Source organism: Athalia rosae, chromosome 1, assembly GCF_917208135.1.
Source record: "Athalia rosae chromosome 1, iyAthRosa1.1, whole genome shotgun sequence".
Classification (NCBI taxonomy): Eukaryota; Metazoa; Arthropoda; class Insecta; order Hymenoptera; family Athaliidae; genus Athalia; species Athalia rosae.
In genome coordinates, this window is record NC_064026.1 from 26759669 (window position 1) to 26776815 (window position 17147).

A 17147-nucleotide genomic window follows, 5' to 3' on the forward strand; every position below is an offset into this window, starting at 1 on the left:
CCCAGCACTCGATCAACGGTCGACATATAGGGAATTGGAAATTATGATGTACATCAATTACATGTATATAAGTGAAGAATTTTAGAGTTTTATTACATTTTTATTTTATAATAATGCATCAATGCGTATCACGATCCTATGATTTCGAAATACTTGCACATCACGTCCGTGTAAAATGCGACAAACTATAAATACCTTCCCTGTATTTATTGTTGTAAAACTAGAATAACTGCTACATTCATATAACAAATCAGCTATTTCTTACTATTAGTACCATTCACGTGTTCCACATAATAATGCGACTTGTCACGTAATTCATTGCTACGTATATTATTTATAAACTTTGCAACAATATGAATAATTTATTCAATCTGGTCTGTCAAATCGATTCAGAGTTCGAACTTTGGATAGGACAGACCTAATATTCATCTAGCATTCACATGTAACATGAAATAAAAAGATATTAGGTAATTTTATGCATAATTGCAATGTAACATATAAGCCAACACGCGCAGACATAGGCGTGTTTAAATATGCGATCTAAAACATGACAATCATGATGGAACTAAAAATGGCATACACAGATATATCACAATCAATAATGATTTGAATCAATATCCTTAAAAACTTATGTATATTCATATTACTTATTATTATATACACATTATTTTTTTTTAGCAGGCTAAATGTTCGTGATTCCGAGAAAAATTGATTCATCATTTGAAATGATTCAAAGATATAGCTGGAGCCGCTTCGCACGTGATTTTTTTTTTCTGAATATGATCATAACAGTTTGAATGTAAGCTAATTCGGTGGAGAAGATGTGTTTTTCTGGTAAGACCCATTTGTACGCAATCATACATATTGAAAGCCAAGAGCCAAAAAGGATGTGATTCTCAGCGTCTGGACTTTTAAATCAATTTTCTGATATAAAAACATATCCCACAAAAGTGACTCGACAAAAAAAAGTTTATAAATATACGTATATGTATATATATAATCATGAGAGATGAGAGGATGAGATGTGATGCGACAAAACCTTTTGTACATTATTTCAATTTTCATACTCATTTTGGTGTTGATAAAATTACAGAGTCATTTGCCGAAAGGGCGTATCGACACTGAAAAAAAAAAAGGTAAAATATTGCAAAAGTTCTTTTTGCATCACATTTTATCCAAACCGTGATTTTGATATTTTTTCTTCACTCACTTTTGTTGGATACGACTTTACAGCAGCATCCGTAGGTTTCTGTGGATTGCACCCTTCATGGTTGAGCCTTCGATAGTATTGTGTAATATGCTAGTAATGGTTTATCTCAGCCAGCTGTGAAACCATCTCGTTCGTGAACTAACTATTTTATAAGAAATATTAATAAAATGAAAATAAAACGACTGTTCTTCGTTGACTGAGTACCGACCAAATATCTTGCACACTTGAGACAGCGAGAATTTAATTCAAAATTACGTCGATATGTGCATTTCATTGTATTAACCAATGTCATGATTATTCAACTCCATACGTCGCTTGAGTAACGTTTCTGCGAATCCATCTTCTTTATGTAAGCTGTTGCTTCCATTTCAGTCATCTTACCCTTCTCCATAACAACCTTGACGAGAATATTGTGGACATCCCTTGCCATGTTACGTGCATCTCTGTAATATCAAAGTCATGGAATAGGTGATATTAATTCAATTTTAATGGATCTCAAAATTTTTAGTTGAATCGAAACATAAGTGTCATACCCGCAAATGTATATGTGACCGTTCTTCTCTCCAATTACCGCCCATAATTCTTCCTGGTTGCGCTCTAATAGATGGGTCACATATTCTTTTTGTTCTTGATCTCTACTGAAGGCAGCATGTAGTTTTATAGTACCACTTTTCACGTACTCCTCTAGTTCTTCTCTGTAAAGGTAATCTTCCTCACGCCTACGGCATCCAAAGTAAAGAATAGTATCTCCAACCTCCTTGCCTGAAACATGGAAACAAATGCTTGCTTATCCTTTCATGACTTTAGATTCAAAGTAGTCAATCTTTGCCTTTAACCCAAGACTTCGCTGACCTTCTTTTCTGGCTTGATCCCGTTCCTGTATGAATCCTCGGAAAGGTGCTAATCCTGTTCCAGGGCCAATCATGATGATAGGCGTCGACGAACGAGTAGGTAGCCTGAATTGCGATTTCCGAACGAAAATAGGAACCAGAGCTGGAGGATTTGAAGGGTGTTTTTGTTTCAGCCAGTTTGTTGTAACACCTTTGTTGGTTCGTCCCGTTGATGTCTTGTATTCAACTACAACAGCTGTAATGTGGACTGTTGTTGGGTGCAACTGAAAATGGAATGAAAAAATTTATAAAAGGATTCATTTGCCGATTACTTCCTAAAAGAAAGGTATTTTATTTGATTTGTTTGAATTACCTTGGGGGAAGAAGAGATCGAATAATAACGGCATTGAAGTCGTGGTAGCAATTCACAAAGATGATCCAAAGCTGGTTTCAAGCTTGGAATGTCCTCGAGTATGTGGACGATATTTCTATTAGCTTGAATGATCCATTGATTATATAGTGCCTTGCCCTCTACACTAGTGGAGGCCATCAGTTTCAGTTTTTCTTTGTCAGCTGGGTCGCTGGCATATTCAGCTAATTCTTTGACAACGTGCGTTCTTGGGTTGCTAGTAATATCCAAGTAATGTGTGAGAGCTGTACGGTATGAACAAGGGCAAGGGAACGGATGTTTTTTGCTTGATTCCTCTGTAAATAATGAAATAAATATTTATCAGTTGATCAATCAGTATTGTTGTCTCTATATCTTAAGAAAAAGAAGCACTTCTCACCATCGGTGTTAGTGAGAGTGATCACAGTGTCTAAATCGGCACCGCATTCTACACCAATCTTTTCTACCAAGCTTGAATCATTTACTGGATAAACTGCCAAATGATCTCCAGCCTCGTAGCGCATCTTAGATCCATCTATGTCAAATTCTATATGCATACACGATCGTTCTGATTTTGGACCATGTAACTCACGGTTCACTTTCACTGGTGCCAAGTATGGATTTTTAGCATCAAAAGGACTGTGGAAAATGAAATGTATTGAAGCATAGATATACTTATCGATGGTTAGAGCATGTTAACGTAAACAGATTTGTATTTAATGACCTAGAAGTAAAAGTAAAATACTTACGGTCTTTGGTTCTGGTAGGAATGGAGGCGCGCAATTTCGCCAGAATAAATACGTTCCGGTTTCAAATCCACATGCTCACTCAATTTGTATTGACGTATACTGACGTCTTCACCTGCGCCTACAATACCAAAAAATTGGCAAACTGCTGGCCAGAATTTATCTTTCCACGTTATGAAATCGTCCTCAATACTGGAAATAAAAGATCAGAAACTAATTTTGTAATAAGATAATCAACCACATACTTACTAATAAAATTTTGGTTTCAGGTAATTTTTTATCATGACTTCTCCCAAGGACATGTGTTTATTAGCATAGTTTCATATTCTATATTAAAGCACTAGCTGCTCTAAATATGAAGGCTCAATGGAAAAATGACGGTGATATTCGATTTCTTCATTTGTATGCATTGAATATTTTTAATAAATCATTCATAATTAATGGAAGGGCGTAAGGTGAGATTGTCAGACACAAAGGCGAACTGCTTATTTGACCAATGTAATTAGATCTTTTATGCTACAAAAAGCACGTACGCCACCTTTTCAATAATAATACAGCTGCTAGTATTAGATGGTAAAATTCTAATTACGTGAATAATTCATGTGGAATAGCAAAATGATTTTCAATGGAAAGTTATACTCACTTAGCATCATCGTCTCCAAGTCCAAGTTCAAAGACTCGAGTGGCTCCCAGTTGTTCTAGCCGATGGTCGACATAAATAGCAACTTCGTTATAATGCTCATAGGTTTTATTTCCAAGACCAAACACCTGTGGATAATTGCAACAAATATATTTTCATATATGATTCGAAATTCTATAGACTGAAATTTTGGGTCAACGAAGTACAATTAGCGGTAACTGAAGATCGCAAAGACTATCAGTCTTACTGGCGTTTGAAAATAATCAACCTTAAATTTTCCCGGGGAATGTAGTTGCTCAGTAACCCACGTACGTGCCGTGGCGCTAGTGCAAATCGAATATCCAACACCACAGGCGCGCACGAAGTCGTGAAGGATAGCTGTTCTCCGCGTGATAACATACATTATTCCAGTAATTTTTACAGAAGAAAATCTTGACACTAGTAGAATACTTTCAGCGTTATCTCAGCTGACTGTTATGCGAATTCAAATGAATATATAGAAGAAATTCACTCGCACTCATTCGCGGCATTGAGAAGCAGGGTGTTATTTGAAGAAACAAACTGTTCAGTTTACGTAACAATTACGCAAATTTTTTGGATATAATGCGAGTATTCGTTGTTTTTCAAAATCATTGAATCCAGCTTTTAACAATTCACGCCCGCATCGATGACTTTGGCCCTAACCAGCCAGCTAGAGATAAATAAAAGATTGAGGTTACGACCGATTAAGGGCAAGCATGAAAGTACGCCAAAGTACGAGGACACCAGTCACACACGCGATTACGGATATTTTATAATATATTTCCTAACCAGCAGAGAGCGCTGAGACTGTCAAATCGTCAAGCTTCGAATGTGGCCTTGACTTATACTATACATGCGCCGGGATACCAAAGGCCACCGGGGGCGGCATTATTGGACCTGGTGTAAATATGATCGCCACGGACGTTGTTGAATCGAATGATTTCCAATCCAAAATTTATGCAGGATCAAAATTCGACAGAGTTCAGATACTTTAGTAAGATAAAATTTGCATACAACCCGTCCTAGGAAATAATTAATAGTTGGCTAGAATATATCCCTACATCTTTTACTCTCTTTGTAGGAATAAAAGCGAGTACCAAAGGTATATGTTTGACGAAAACAAAGTGAACTTACCGCATAATTTAGACCGCTGAGGTCAGCGTCACCATTTTTAAGCCATTCAACGAATTCCATTGCGTTGTCGGTTGGATCACCCTCACCGTAAGTCGCCAAGCAGAAAACAGCGAGGCTGCTGGGAATGTTTTTAAGATTCACCAATTCTTCCTGAAAAAATTTAGAAAAAAATCAATAAGGACTATAATAATTCACCTGGCTACCGATCTTCTCATCGTTACATGGTTATATCGTGGACGGTCTGTATAAGTTTAAGTATTTTATAATTCTACGTAAAAATCAAAAAGCGAAGGTAAAAGCCATCCAGTAGATTTCTCCGGTTGGTATTTTATATATCAACTTGGCATCGATAAGATCGTGGATGGAAGGTAGCATCTGCAATTCATACACATGACTATATTGATTGCCACGATTGCTCGATATAGCAGTTCTGATAGAAAAAAAACACGATTTAAAGAAATTCACGAGACAATTAAAAGTCTTCTACCTACGGTTTCCGACCAATGAAATAGGTAATCTAGATGCGTAATTTATGTCGTATAACATGGTATAACGTATAAGGTATATCAAGAGGAAGACAAGATACGTATTTGAGTATACAGAACTACGGATCGTGAGCGATAATAATAACTGGCTGCGTGGTTGTACTTGAATTTCGTTCATCCATTTAATAGCGTGGTAGAATGGCAGCTCTCTAATGTAATTGATTGATTTATCGCTGTATTAGATGCATGGAGGGAATGTACACCGAAGTTGCTGTATACATATATTTGTAGTATACCTTAAGAATTGGATTTCAGACATAATATCCAGCTTAGTTAATTCAGCTGAATTTGAATTCTGAATGCTCATTAGCAAACTTTTTAACGTATATTCACCATTTCGCATTCCTCGGGGTCTGCAACCATGCCTTTTAGTTTGTATCGAATTCCCTCCTTTGCTAAGCGGCCTGCAAATTCTTCACCAGTTCCGGTTTGACTTCCATAAAATACAACAAGACTTCGGCCTGAACTTTTAAGCTTCTTAATGAAAGAATTCTCCGATGACGCAGTCGCAACGAATGACGTCGGTCTAAAATTGAAAAAAAAAATAAGTCAAATCCGAAAACGTCAAGAAACATAGCAGTAGTACTCTATGTAAATTTGTTCACAGAAAAACGTACATTAAGTAAGTTATAGTTAATTTTAGTGAAAATTTAGGTACCTATTGTTCGAGGTGGTATCAACTAGATAAATTTTATGAAACTTTTGAATTTGATTATATATATTGTGATACTTACTGAATGGAGTACGACTTGACGGCGCTCTGTTCTTCTGCTTCCTGTCTTTTAGATCGCATAACCCACCAAAGAGCGGCAAGAAGAAGGGCTACTAATAGAATTATATCAAATGTGCTGAAAAGGGGTTCCACCACGACTTCTGCCCCATCCCCATCCTCTATAACCGGAGATCCTGACATCCTAACTGCTTTTGGTTGGGAAGCTTCCGCAGTCTGAAATTGAAGGATACATGTAATTGAACAATCCGAGAATGAATGAAAATTCTCGTGCAAATGAAGAACAATTACTGCACATAACAATCAGACCAGACGTATAATCGCAGATAATTACATTGATTCCTTCAAGGCCTCAAGATTATATACGCACGATGATTAAAAATACACAAGTATGTATATGCCTATTTATATGTATGTATGTATAAGTATAGGTGTATATATATATATACCTAAGTATACCTGTGTGTCTATTACGAAAATATTCGATGATCAATTTCTATGCTTTACTTTTTTCTTCCACCCGTACCCGTGGTATATCTACGTATGCGATGTGTTGAAGAATTCCGAAATTGCGACGTGCAAGTGAGTTACCAATATAACAAATATTCGTGAATCGTTGAACTTCAATATTGACTATCGCAAATTCCATGTAAAGTAGAATCGAGAGAGAACAATCAGATTTGGATGTTAACACGACCAGGGAATAGAAACGATTGTGAAACGACCTACCAAGTCGCAGTTTAACAATATCGAGTCTGTCTTGTATTGTACAGATATACTACCTCAGAATCTGCGGGAGTAAAAAATGCGGTTATCTAATCATTCTTCTACAGTATCGCACCTGTATCGAACCATATCAATGTGTTTCATCTTCTGAGATCTGCAGTTATTGTTTAAGAAAAAGGGAGACCTAAAGATAGACGCCTATAAGTAGCGGATATTTCTATATATATATACATATGATATATACAAATAGTATATCAGCTAATTACCGCATACAACTACAGATCGTAGTTACGGTAACGTTTATACCAGTAGCAGAGTTACATTGAACCCAGTAAACTCGCTATAGCGACTTATTTCGCAGAAAAAATTGGTAGTCAGAATTTGATAACACTGAGATAGGTGCGTTTTAATGATACATGTGTATAAGGTTGGCTGTGACCGGTACTGACGTAAGTCGGTGGAGGTCAGAATTGGATAACAACGTCAATCTAAGTTCGCAAATGATGAGTTGACATTAAATAATATCCCACGGAAGACTATCATACATCTATGTAGCGTTATTTATATATACATGCATCTATACATGGTGTATGTACATATCTATGTATACTAGTATGTATACTAGTGCGCACATTTTTTCACGAAGAAGTTCCCGAATGGCAAAATATAGTCATCGTTGTTTGTAAGTACGTAATATCCAAGTCACGTCAGTTAATTTAGGTATTAAACAGGGACAGAAATTGAAGATATGATGCATTTTTTAATTATACATGGTGAAGCGAATTGTGCTTTGCAGTTAACGGGTGTTTGTTACTTTATCAATATATGCTAATATCCGTGACTCTTATTTCTACAGCTGTATAATTTTTCCTTAAATGCACTATTATTTTTTTGAGCGATACGAAAAACCTGTTCAATTATTACTTATTACAATATCATATATTTTCTGTTGATTTGAATAACATATAATGATCATCCGCGGAATTTTATATTATATACAGGTTATTTTTCTCTGATGCAAGTATATTGCAATTATTTTTATGGAATAATAATGAGGTGGATGCCGCAGTGGAAATTATCTTCTGCACTTACCGGTAGATCCATTTTTGCAAAATTATAATTTAATATAGCACCTTTGAATAGTTCTAAAATTAATCACCGAATCTTTCCAAAATATTCTACATATGAATTTTATTATTTACAGGTACACTCAGACGAAGAAAATCTGAGGAGAAATAACTCGATACCGATCGAACGAAGTATTTTACTTATCGATCCTGTTAAAATCCGGATCGCAACCTGGTGCAACAGGTCTGACTTCTACGCCGTGCGGTTGGCAACTGTTCGTTTTTGTAATGACTTTGAATTAACATCTTCACCACCACCACTTCTGTCACAACGGTGAACAAAACGAAGTAGGTACCCCACACCACGGAATACGATGACGTTTATGAGACAACCACGAATAGCTTAATGTATATCAGCTGTAATGTGCGTGTCTTCTCTCATGAGTATGAATAGCGATATTATGTATATGCAGTAGATATGACTGCCTCTTTTTTCAAATATGGAAATGCCTATCTTCCTAAGCTATTATATAGTTATCTGCCAACGTCCGAGAAACCGATATGAGCGAGAATGATTTGCGTCTCGGCATGATTAGCAAAAAAGTAAGATATTATATATTGTCTGTGAGTTTTTTAGTCTCACCCTAGGTTTTTACAATCATTTTACACCGAGAAAAAATATGTACATACATCTCACGATCACTTGCACTCCTTTCAAGTTTTGTCAAAGTCGCACAGCAGTAATTTCGAGTCTTCAAGTAGATATTATCACTATTTTCCGTATACTATAACTGATAATGAGTATGTAAGATTTGAATGTGACGTCCTTTATCGTTCGTCATTCATTCATGGATAAATGGAACGATTAAACTTTCCTAATTCCAAATTTAAATTAACTTCCGTAAATTACGCGGTATGACGTATACATATTCGATATGTTTTGCATGTAACTTATAGTGACCACAGCACGAGTCAATTGTTTTCGCAAAGATCAACGTACGTGCGTACATCAATCACTTTTTTACGTTCGCAACATTTTTATAATGCCTACCCTCTTATTGCATATTTAAATTATCATCCGGCTCATACGCTGACTCGTAATAAAGGTGAAAATCATACATTCGAGTTTATACATATATTTTTTACTGTTTGATACAACGCTTGCAGAAATTTGAGCGAATTAGTAATATAAACGTGACGCGAATTTGCAGGTACACCCGCACTTACAAGCGATTTGTCGAAGTGTAATTCGCAATTGTCTGCCTGAAATCGAACGTTGCCGAAGACCTAATGGAAAGCTTTCTATAAACCAACAGGTAGTTTCGTAACTTTGACTGGCCTCTTCGAACAATTAGAAAACATTGGGAAATCAATTTTTTAACGGTGAGGACACACCATATTTGTATAAAGACGCGTGCCGCCGATGTAGTAATGCTCGATTAAAACCGGCATGCGCTTCTGTATGTGATAACTGATAGAAATTTGTTATTTGAGACGAAGAAGAACAAAGAGAAAATAAATAATACAAATTTCGAGACAAATTTGATAACACAGCGTGCAGCTTATGAGTGAAAAAGTAATCGGTAATCGACTGATTATAGAATATAAATGTGAATGAAGGTTATAGATCTCAAGTACAACGAAGGTGTTCACATAGGTGTATTGGATTTGCACTGCAGAACGTCTATTTGATGATTGCTAACTATACAGGCGCATCATGAATTTTCATTCAGTCAAAATGTGAGATACATGATCATTTTTAGCTATGCAGACAGATACGTACATGTAATTAATATATGCCTTTGAAAAAAATTACAAAAAAAAAACACTCAAATTGCGTAATTACCGTGAACTTGATATGAAAAAAATCGCAGTTATAATAAAAACAAATAACGAATGAATGGTAATATAAATCAGTAATCGTGCGATGTTCAGGCAGTTATAAATTTCGTATATTTGATGCACCGAGTGAATTGCTGAATTTTAATGAATAAATAATTAGGTAATGAAATAAATTTCAGACGAGACGAACGAGGATTCGAAAAATTAATGGGCGTGATAGATTTTGGAGACTTCAACGTCAAATCGTTTATTGCCTCGGGGACACTGCACCTTATTTTATTCAGTTATCGGTCGTTTACCAAAAAACAACCCGAAGAATGCAGCTGTCAACGGCACAGAAATAATCTGGCGGAAGAAAAGTAAACGAAACTTAATACCAAATAACGGAGTAAGTTTGACCTTTCCCCTTTGATTTTCTATTTTCTTGTATTTCAAATCTTCTGTAAATATGTAGGCATATAGGCCTACGTAGCTCTAATTTTGAGATTTTTTTTTTCAATTGTAAATACGGTCGATGAATTATCGCATCTTCTAATCAGCAATTATCGGTAGTAATTCTCTGCCAGATTGCTCGCGTAATATTTTTTTATCATCTAATGTACGCACATATTGCAATCAGGGTGGCGATGTTTTCAGTAAACGCGGCTGTATGCTCTTATTTTTGATCAACGAAACCCACAGAAAAGTCTCCCTGTTACAGAATCAGGATGGAAAATGGTAACTACAGAATAACGTAGTCCCTTTACAATTAGGTGTCGCAGGTTCCAAAGTTTGAAAAGAAAGACATCGACAATATGTCTGCAAAGAAAGATAAACCAAAGTGTAAAGTTGCTCCTCCAGAAGGTTCGGACCCCAGCACCGTATCCCAAGAGTAAGCTTTGATATGGAAGATCTTTAACTTCAATTAGGGGTCGAAAGAAGAAACGGCAAGACCCTGGTGTGGAGTGACTGTGAATCAGTCAGAAACAACGACGAAAAACACCGAACCAAAAATGGATGATGATCTCTCGACCCCGGAGGCTAAAATAATCGACGGGAAGCAATGAAATTCGCAAGTAATAATTTTCTTTCTAATTATTTCCGTTTATTTTGGTCCTAACGCGAAGGTCGATGGGGAATGAATGATGGGGGGGAATCTACACTGACGTAATAACCTTATACGAAAATTATGGATAAATTGTATGTACATCCGAGTAGTACAATATATCCAATGTATGTAAAATTACAGAAAACAATGACGAGTGATTTTTTTGATATTGCTCGGTAAAAACTGTAGTGGTTCCTACTAGAATTGCGTTTGTTGTTATTTTATACCTTGGCAAGTAACATATTATTTCATTGAACTAACACGCGATGTGCTATACCATGAACTTTGATCCATTTTGCATTATTCAGGACGTCTGACTGAATACAATTATATGTATATATGACCCAGTCCGCGGGAATGGCCGGAAGCACGTTGTGATGCTTGAGACTGAGAATAGCAAGAGAGAGGGAGAGAGAACGAAAAGCCAAGAAAAAGAAATATTTTCACCTTGATTAAAGATAGTTATTTATCGCCATACACATATATTTGTTTTTCTTCTTTTATGGTTTCTACCCTCGGACGTACTCGCAACTCCAGGATGAATACAGTCTCTCTATTTTTTTCCAGCAATAATCTCTCGACCCTCGCGACTTATGTCCCAGTTTGATTTGCAACTCACAATCAGGAAGAATTCATTTTCGCTGTAAGCTACGGTGTATTGCAGCGAGTTCTGAGGTTTTACCCAGAATATCCTTAACCGTTAACCGTTAACAGAGATCGTTAAAAGTGTATGGAATTTTTCGGCGCTAAAGTCCATCGAGTACATTATAGCCCAGGGCGGGTCAGCCAAACCTTCACGAGATATCAAAAGTTGCTATGTCATCGATGCGAGAACCGCACTAATCATTTTTCAATTATTTCAATTATGCAATTATCATAATCACCAACGAGATATGTACATAGATTGGTGGGGATTTAGGCAGTTGATGCTAGATCACAAAATATCGAAACATTCAGTTAGCATTTCATCGTAAGCTTTTAGATATACATAGGTATTTTTCCCTGGATTCTATTGCGAGCATACAGTTTGATAGCTCGAATGAATAATGTTACACATCCTGTATACCTATTCGAGATCCTGCGTTCGGTTCCAAAATCGTGCTTAGATTATAAGCGTATAATTTGGAGCCTTGAACGCGAGGTGATGCAATTTGGAAACGAAATGTGTGTTATTGCGGTTTCGCAGCCAAACGCGAGGTGCAAGATCTTTGACTTGTTTCATGTGTGTGGGTTTTTGTGCTTGACTTCGCACAGACTAGGTTCGGACGTATATCTGAATAGTCTACTTATTGAAAGTCATCACGTACAGTTTCACTATCCTCGTGCCACCTACTGCTAGTCACGTACTCAGCAGTCGTCCTACAATTACCACTGTAGCCAGTGTGTGTGTTTTATCGTTCTAAATATTTTTTGTACACCTCACAAACAAGATAGCAATATAAAACAAAGAAAAAGACTCAAAATTAGTTCTATGAAATCACGGAGGACGGAACGAGTCAATTAAAATTACTAATCGCAGGCTAAACATTAATTTTGATCGAGATTTTGGTAGTAGGTTTTTCTCTACATATGTATAGCGAGTATCGTCATATGGAGAGCAGTGTAATAATGTTTGATTCCGTCTAGCAAGCTCTTAAAATAATTGGAACTCTTCAAGAGGCGATTTATAACCTTTGCCTCTGACTCGAGATATCTTTTATTCACGCGTATGCGCTACAAATAGCATCTGATCGTTGTTGCAGGAAGGTGTATATGAATATAGCAATATATGGCTTTATAATGTTTCTCTGTTTGACGAGACGCGTTCTTTGCGTGTAAATGGCTACTGGTATGGGTACTTAGATTTTTTAGTAATTATTCTCCATATACCTGTAAAAGTAAACTTGCACCCGAGTTTATTAATTGACGGAAGTTAGAGGGCATTTTTTTTTCCAAAATTCGTCATCAACCAGAGATAAAAAATTTCGCGAGGCAGATAGGAATATAAAATACCTAATTATATTTTTAAGTTTTTGGCAGAATGCGAAAGTTCATTTATTTCAAGTACGTATGTCAGGTAATTTCATTTCCTAGTGGAAATTTACACGCGTTTTAAGGTAATATTTTTGATTTTATGCGAGTCTAGTGTCAAAGGACTTCTAAGGTTAATACGCGTGCTAAAATAACGAGGCACGTGTACTGCCCAGGGTCGTAGGAACTGATCTGTTACAATCACAATATTAATCGGTACTACACCTTCGTCCATTTAATCTCATATCTCATCTGATAATATACTCGCTGCGTATAGGATTGCGATATTTATCAATGGAACGATCGATCCGTTTGAGACCGCGAAAATTGTTATTCTGTTAAATTACATAATACTCTCGTTGTAGAATAATTTCAATAACGCTTCATCGCCATGATTCGACGGAATTTTCGTCCCGCTACGATTCCAAAATGAACCAAAAATTACTTCGTCTGCATCAGTAAATGATTCGTGTCTCACTTGATACTGTCGATGATTTTTATTCAAGTTGATCGATCCAACGATCGGATAAACCGTTTATGTATGTTCTACAGTACCGACATATCAGAATGTGCAGAGGCATCAGCCGCACCACCACCTGTTTGATTATCCTGCGTACGAATACAATGTCCATCTTACCTGTTACTTGATGGTGATCGTGAGCAGCTTTTCACTACTGTGGTGATCGTCGCCCTTGAATCTAATGCCGCTGTGTCTGATCGTCGTTTTTGCACGTGACACGTTGCTGACGATTTAATCTTTTGACGGGTACGTTAAAGTTTCTGCTCTTCTTGTTTTATTCTAGTCCTGCTAGCTATACTAGGATATCGAATTGACACGCGATAAAAATCAGCGGTCGCGTACAAAGCTTCGGGAAGTTCGACCGTTGAATGCTGGCTTATCATTGATTAGCACAACGTTCCGTTTCGCACCATGAAGACATTTCCTTACGAGAAATGTTCGAATTAAACTAGATTCGGAATGATTATGAAATAAGCACTTGAATTCTTCACCGACGCGTCGTGATCAAAAGACACGATGGTGGCTTGGGGGTAAGGAATTTGGGAAGGCTGACTACTATCGCTGAAGATTCTCTTTTTCTACTATTCTATTCGTTTTACGGCTCTGAATCGAATTCACTTATTACATATACCATATCAAGAAATCTGACGCGATCGCAAACTATGCAATGGTTACAATTGGAGACCGGACGGATAGACTAAAACTAAACCCGCATCCCGCGATTATGCCACCGCACGCGGGGAAGTCTCACGAAGTTCTTCTATCTCTTTTTTGTGTTTTTATCTCTCACTCTCTTTTTATTGCTGTTCCTGTCGTTGACGCGAACTCCACTCTCTGATCAAGGTCATGGCGCCACCTTTCAGATGATTGTTGAACGGCGCCAAAGTTTCAAAAATGCAAAGATCTTCCGGTGTATTGCTTATCGATACTTTCTTAAGTAGTCTTGCTTGCTGACTCTCTTGAGTATTTAGTATTATTAACGAATGTCGGATAGTTTAATACCAAACCCCGTTCTTGTTGTAAAAAATGAAAATGAGCTTAAGACTCGAGCATTTAGAGTCGAATGATCGACTCAGGTGTTCAGTCATATTATCGACTGTTTTAGGGCTCTCCAGAAAAGAACGTGTTCAATTTTACAAATGCTATTATACGATAAAAATTCGAATTTATTATAAAATGATATTTATTAATCAAAGTTCGAATTGCTGATAAGTGGCAATTTTAACACTCGTAGACTTCATATTTATCCACAATATTACAACAAGAAGTCCGATCTTAATGCGGAAATAGAATGTGATCTCAGCCCGAAAATGACTCAACTCGTTATCTTTTTAGGCATTTTTGCGTATGTGATGTGCTGAGTTCGGATTACTCGTAATCCCTGAGCCACTTCAATCAGATCTTTTCTTCCCGAATTTTTTTACGGTCCGCCTAATTTTACTGAATGTAAAAACCCAAAGTAGGAAGTGATTGAAACTTAAAATTTTAATAATATACATTTAGCGTGCAATCCCTATCTTATCAGTACTTGTCATCAGATTGGTCGTTCTCTTTTCTCAGACTCTTTATTTTAGCGTGTAACTGCATGGGTAGACTAGCAATATTTTTTGCTGCACAGTCTCTGCAGAATCTTTTAGCAAAGAATATGCTGCAACCAAGACAAACGGGTTTATTACAAACGATGCAATCTGCTCCCAGAACTAAGACCTCTCCCCTGTTTGGCTGACTAAATGGATCTTTCATAATGTAGCAGTCTTCTAAGTAAGCAAGATTTTTTGCAAAGGGTGGTTTTGCGCCTTTGTAATCGTAATGTTCTTCTAACAAGCAATAGCTACACCGAAACTCTCCGCCATGATCTTTTTTTATCCTCAATGTCTCTGCTTCCCGAAGAGAGGTCTGAGGATCACTCGTCTCATAAGATTCCGCGGATGAAGTTGCTACAGGCTCCATCCTAAAAATGAGCAATCCAGTAATTAATTAACAATTTATTTGCCATCTGATAAAAATTAACTACAGTAAGAATCGCATGGGCGTTTCTAAAATTCAAGAAATCAGTTATCAAGCCTAGTCTTTGAGTTAAAACATTCAACTCTCATCGGTATTGTTGTATCTGTCATTTTCAGTCATTTCTCACAACGTTAACTCTGTCTTTCGAAGTTTCCTGCGGCCACCAAAACGGTTTCGAAATTTGAGCGTTGAAGCTAGAAACCTGAAGGCTCTCCGCTACTAGTGCTTCAACAATTCTCATAAGTCCAAGACCATATTGCTTCTCATGTCCTTTTAATTTCCCAACCGATTTTTGCGTGGTATCCCATATGTTTAGATCATATTCAAGAGGTTCTGGAGGGACAGCATTTAGAGTAATGGGCATTAGTCTTTTTCTGATCACCCCAGTGTGATGTGTTCTAGCAGTTAATTCCTGCCCAATGTAACATCCTTTGTGGAAGCTCACTCCATGTAGATAATCACAGTTCGATTCTAGGGGCAGTGCTTTTCCTGGTGGCAGATCATCGCAACCTTCCCCAACACCCAATCGATACCTGAAGGCCCTGTACCTAGATTCTCCTGCCATATTTTCCACTGTGTCTTGATCGACACGAGTAATAATGTCCGAAGATTCTGTTGCAGAATTTGTTAGGATTCTAAACCCAAGCTCAATAAATCGCGGGTCAGGGTAAATGCTGATATTGTCGACAACTTCACTCGAAGCAGATTGGCCAGAAATATTTTTGAGTGAATTGCATGGGAATATCTGTCCTTCAAGTTTGATTTTCTTTGTATCGTTCAAGTTGGTCGCTTCAGTCTTCAATTTATTTGGATCAAATAATGCCCAAATTTTCATTTGCCCGGTCAAATCATCGATATCTATTTTTCTTCGCACCTTATACATTTTCAAATGCTTTTGAAGTGCGGTTAAAGCTCTGGAATCGCATTCTATGTAGAAGACATCCGTGTCTTTTGTTCGATATAAAATAGAATCATACAACACTCTACCTTTGGTGTTTAGAAACATTGTATACATACTGGCTGCACCTTCTTGTAGATGTCTCATATCGTTGGTTATTAAACCTTGCAAAAACGAGGATGTCTCGTTACCGGAAACTCTGAGCAAGCTTCTCTGACTCAAGTTTTCTATTACCTTCACAGCTGGTTTTGTTGACTTGTATCTCACGATATTCAAGGGTACAAATACCCTCATACAACGGAGTTTTAGCATTTTTATTAATAGTTGTTCAGTCTGTTTGTTGGCCACGACCTTTCTCCAACTTTTGGTTTTGTTGGTCAGATTACAATAAAACGTTTTTTTCCAATTGTCCGCAATTATGATTCAATGTTTTATGAAATAAGCTTACATTTGTCTTTTTGATATTTCAAACTGTTCTTCACTAGACTTTCATAGACTTTTCATAATTGTATAAAACAAATTAATCAAAGCTGACTTCTAGCTGCTGTTAGATAGTTGTTATATTTGAGCAGACGAATTTTATATCATTTGCTCTACCCTGTGCTCTCAACGCCTCTACCAGCCGCTTTTGAAATATTGTTCATTGAAATTGTTCTTATCGTTTGGTAAAGTAGGTTTACCATTATTGTAATAAGAGCATTGTTGTTGGACAGCGCTTCATGCGGCTCAATATGGAACAGAATTTC

General features: G+C 36.9%; 3 protein-coding genes and 1 long non-coding RNA gene across 7 annotated transcripts; 1 reads left to right on the plus strand and 3 right to left on the minus strand.

Moving 5' to 3' along the window:
- Window positions 1–68: 68 nt before the first annotated feature.
- On the minus strand, window positions 69–8289 carry LOC105683387 (NADPH--cytochrome P450 reductase). 2 transcript variants are annotated; one of them, XM_012395931.3, is made up of 11 exons: window positions 8063–8289; window positions 6249–6460; window positions 5848–6040; window positions 4970–5119; window positions 3818–3942; window positions 3178–3366; window positions 2829–3067; window positions 2414–2745; window positions 2063–2324; window positions 1744–1972; window positions 69–1653 (listed from the first exon to the last, which is right to left on the minus strand). In XM_012395931.3, exons 1-11 carry the CDS (start codon window positions 8072–8074, stop codon window positions 1509–1511), a joined length of 2088 nt encoding a protein of 695 aa, XP_012251354.2. In that variant the 5' UTR covers window positions 8075–8289; the 3' UTR covers window positions 69–1508. The 2 variants fall into 2 exon arrangements, with proteins under 2 accessions (XP_012251354.2, XP_048516108.1); XM_048660151.1 differs by lacking the exons at window positions 4970–5119; window positions 5848–6040; window positions 6249–6460; window positions 8063–8289 and adding an exon at window positions 4083–4533.
- On the plus strand, window positions 8247–11167 carry LOC105683392. 2 transcript variants are annotated; one of them, XR_007280074.1, is made up of 4 exons: window positions 8250–8385; window positions 9249–9420; window positions 10059–10267; window positions 10632–11167. It is a non-coding gene; the product is annotated as an uncharacterized LOC105683392 (long non-coding RNA). The 2 variants fall into 2 exon arrangements; XR_007280075.1 differs by lacking the exon at window positions 9249–9420 and having other exon boundaries at window positions 8247–8385.
- A 2913-nt stretch (window positions 11168–14080) lies between these two features.
- Window positions 14081–17004, minus strand: LOC105683373 (cysteine-rich DPF motif domain-containing protein 1). Of its 2 annotated transcripts, none has more exons than XM_012395913.3 (2): window positions 16850–17004; window positions 14081–15447 (listed from the first exon to the last, which is right to left on the minus strand). In XM_012395913.3, coding segments are annotated over exons 1-2 (432 nt in total). In that variant the 5' UTR covers window positions 16852–17004; the 3' UTR covers window positions 14081–15017. The 2 variants fall into 2 exon arrangements, with proteins under 2 accessions (XP_012251336.2, XP_048516114.1); XM_048660157.1 differs by lacking the exon at window positions 16850–17004 and adding an exon at window positions 16636–16767.
- On the minus strand, window positions 15469–16713 carry LOC105683372 (putative transferase CAF17 homolog, mitochondrial). The gene has a single exon (XM_012395912.3). The coding sequence runs from the start codon at window positions 16711–16713 to the stop codon at window positions 15616–15618; it is 1098 nt and encodes a 365-aa protein (XP_012251335.2). The 3' UTR covers window positions 15469–15615.
- Window positions 17005–17147: the final 143 nt, after the last annotated feature.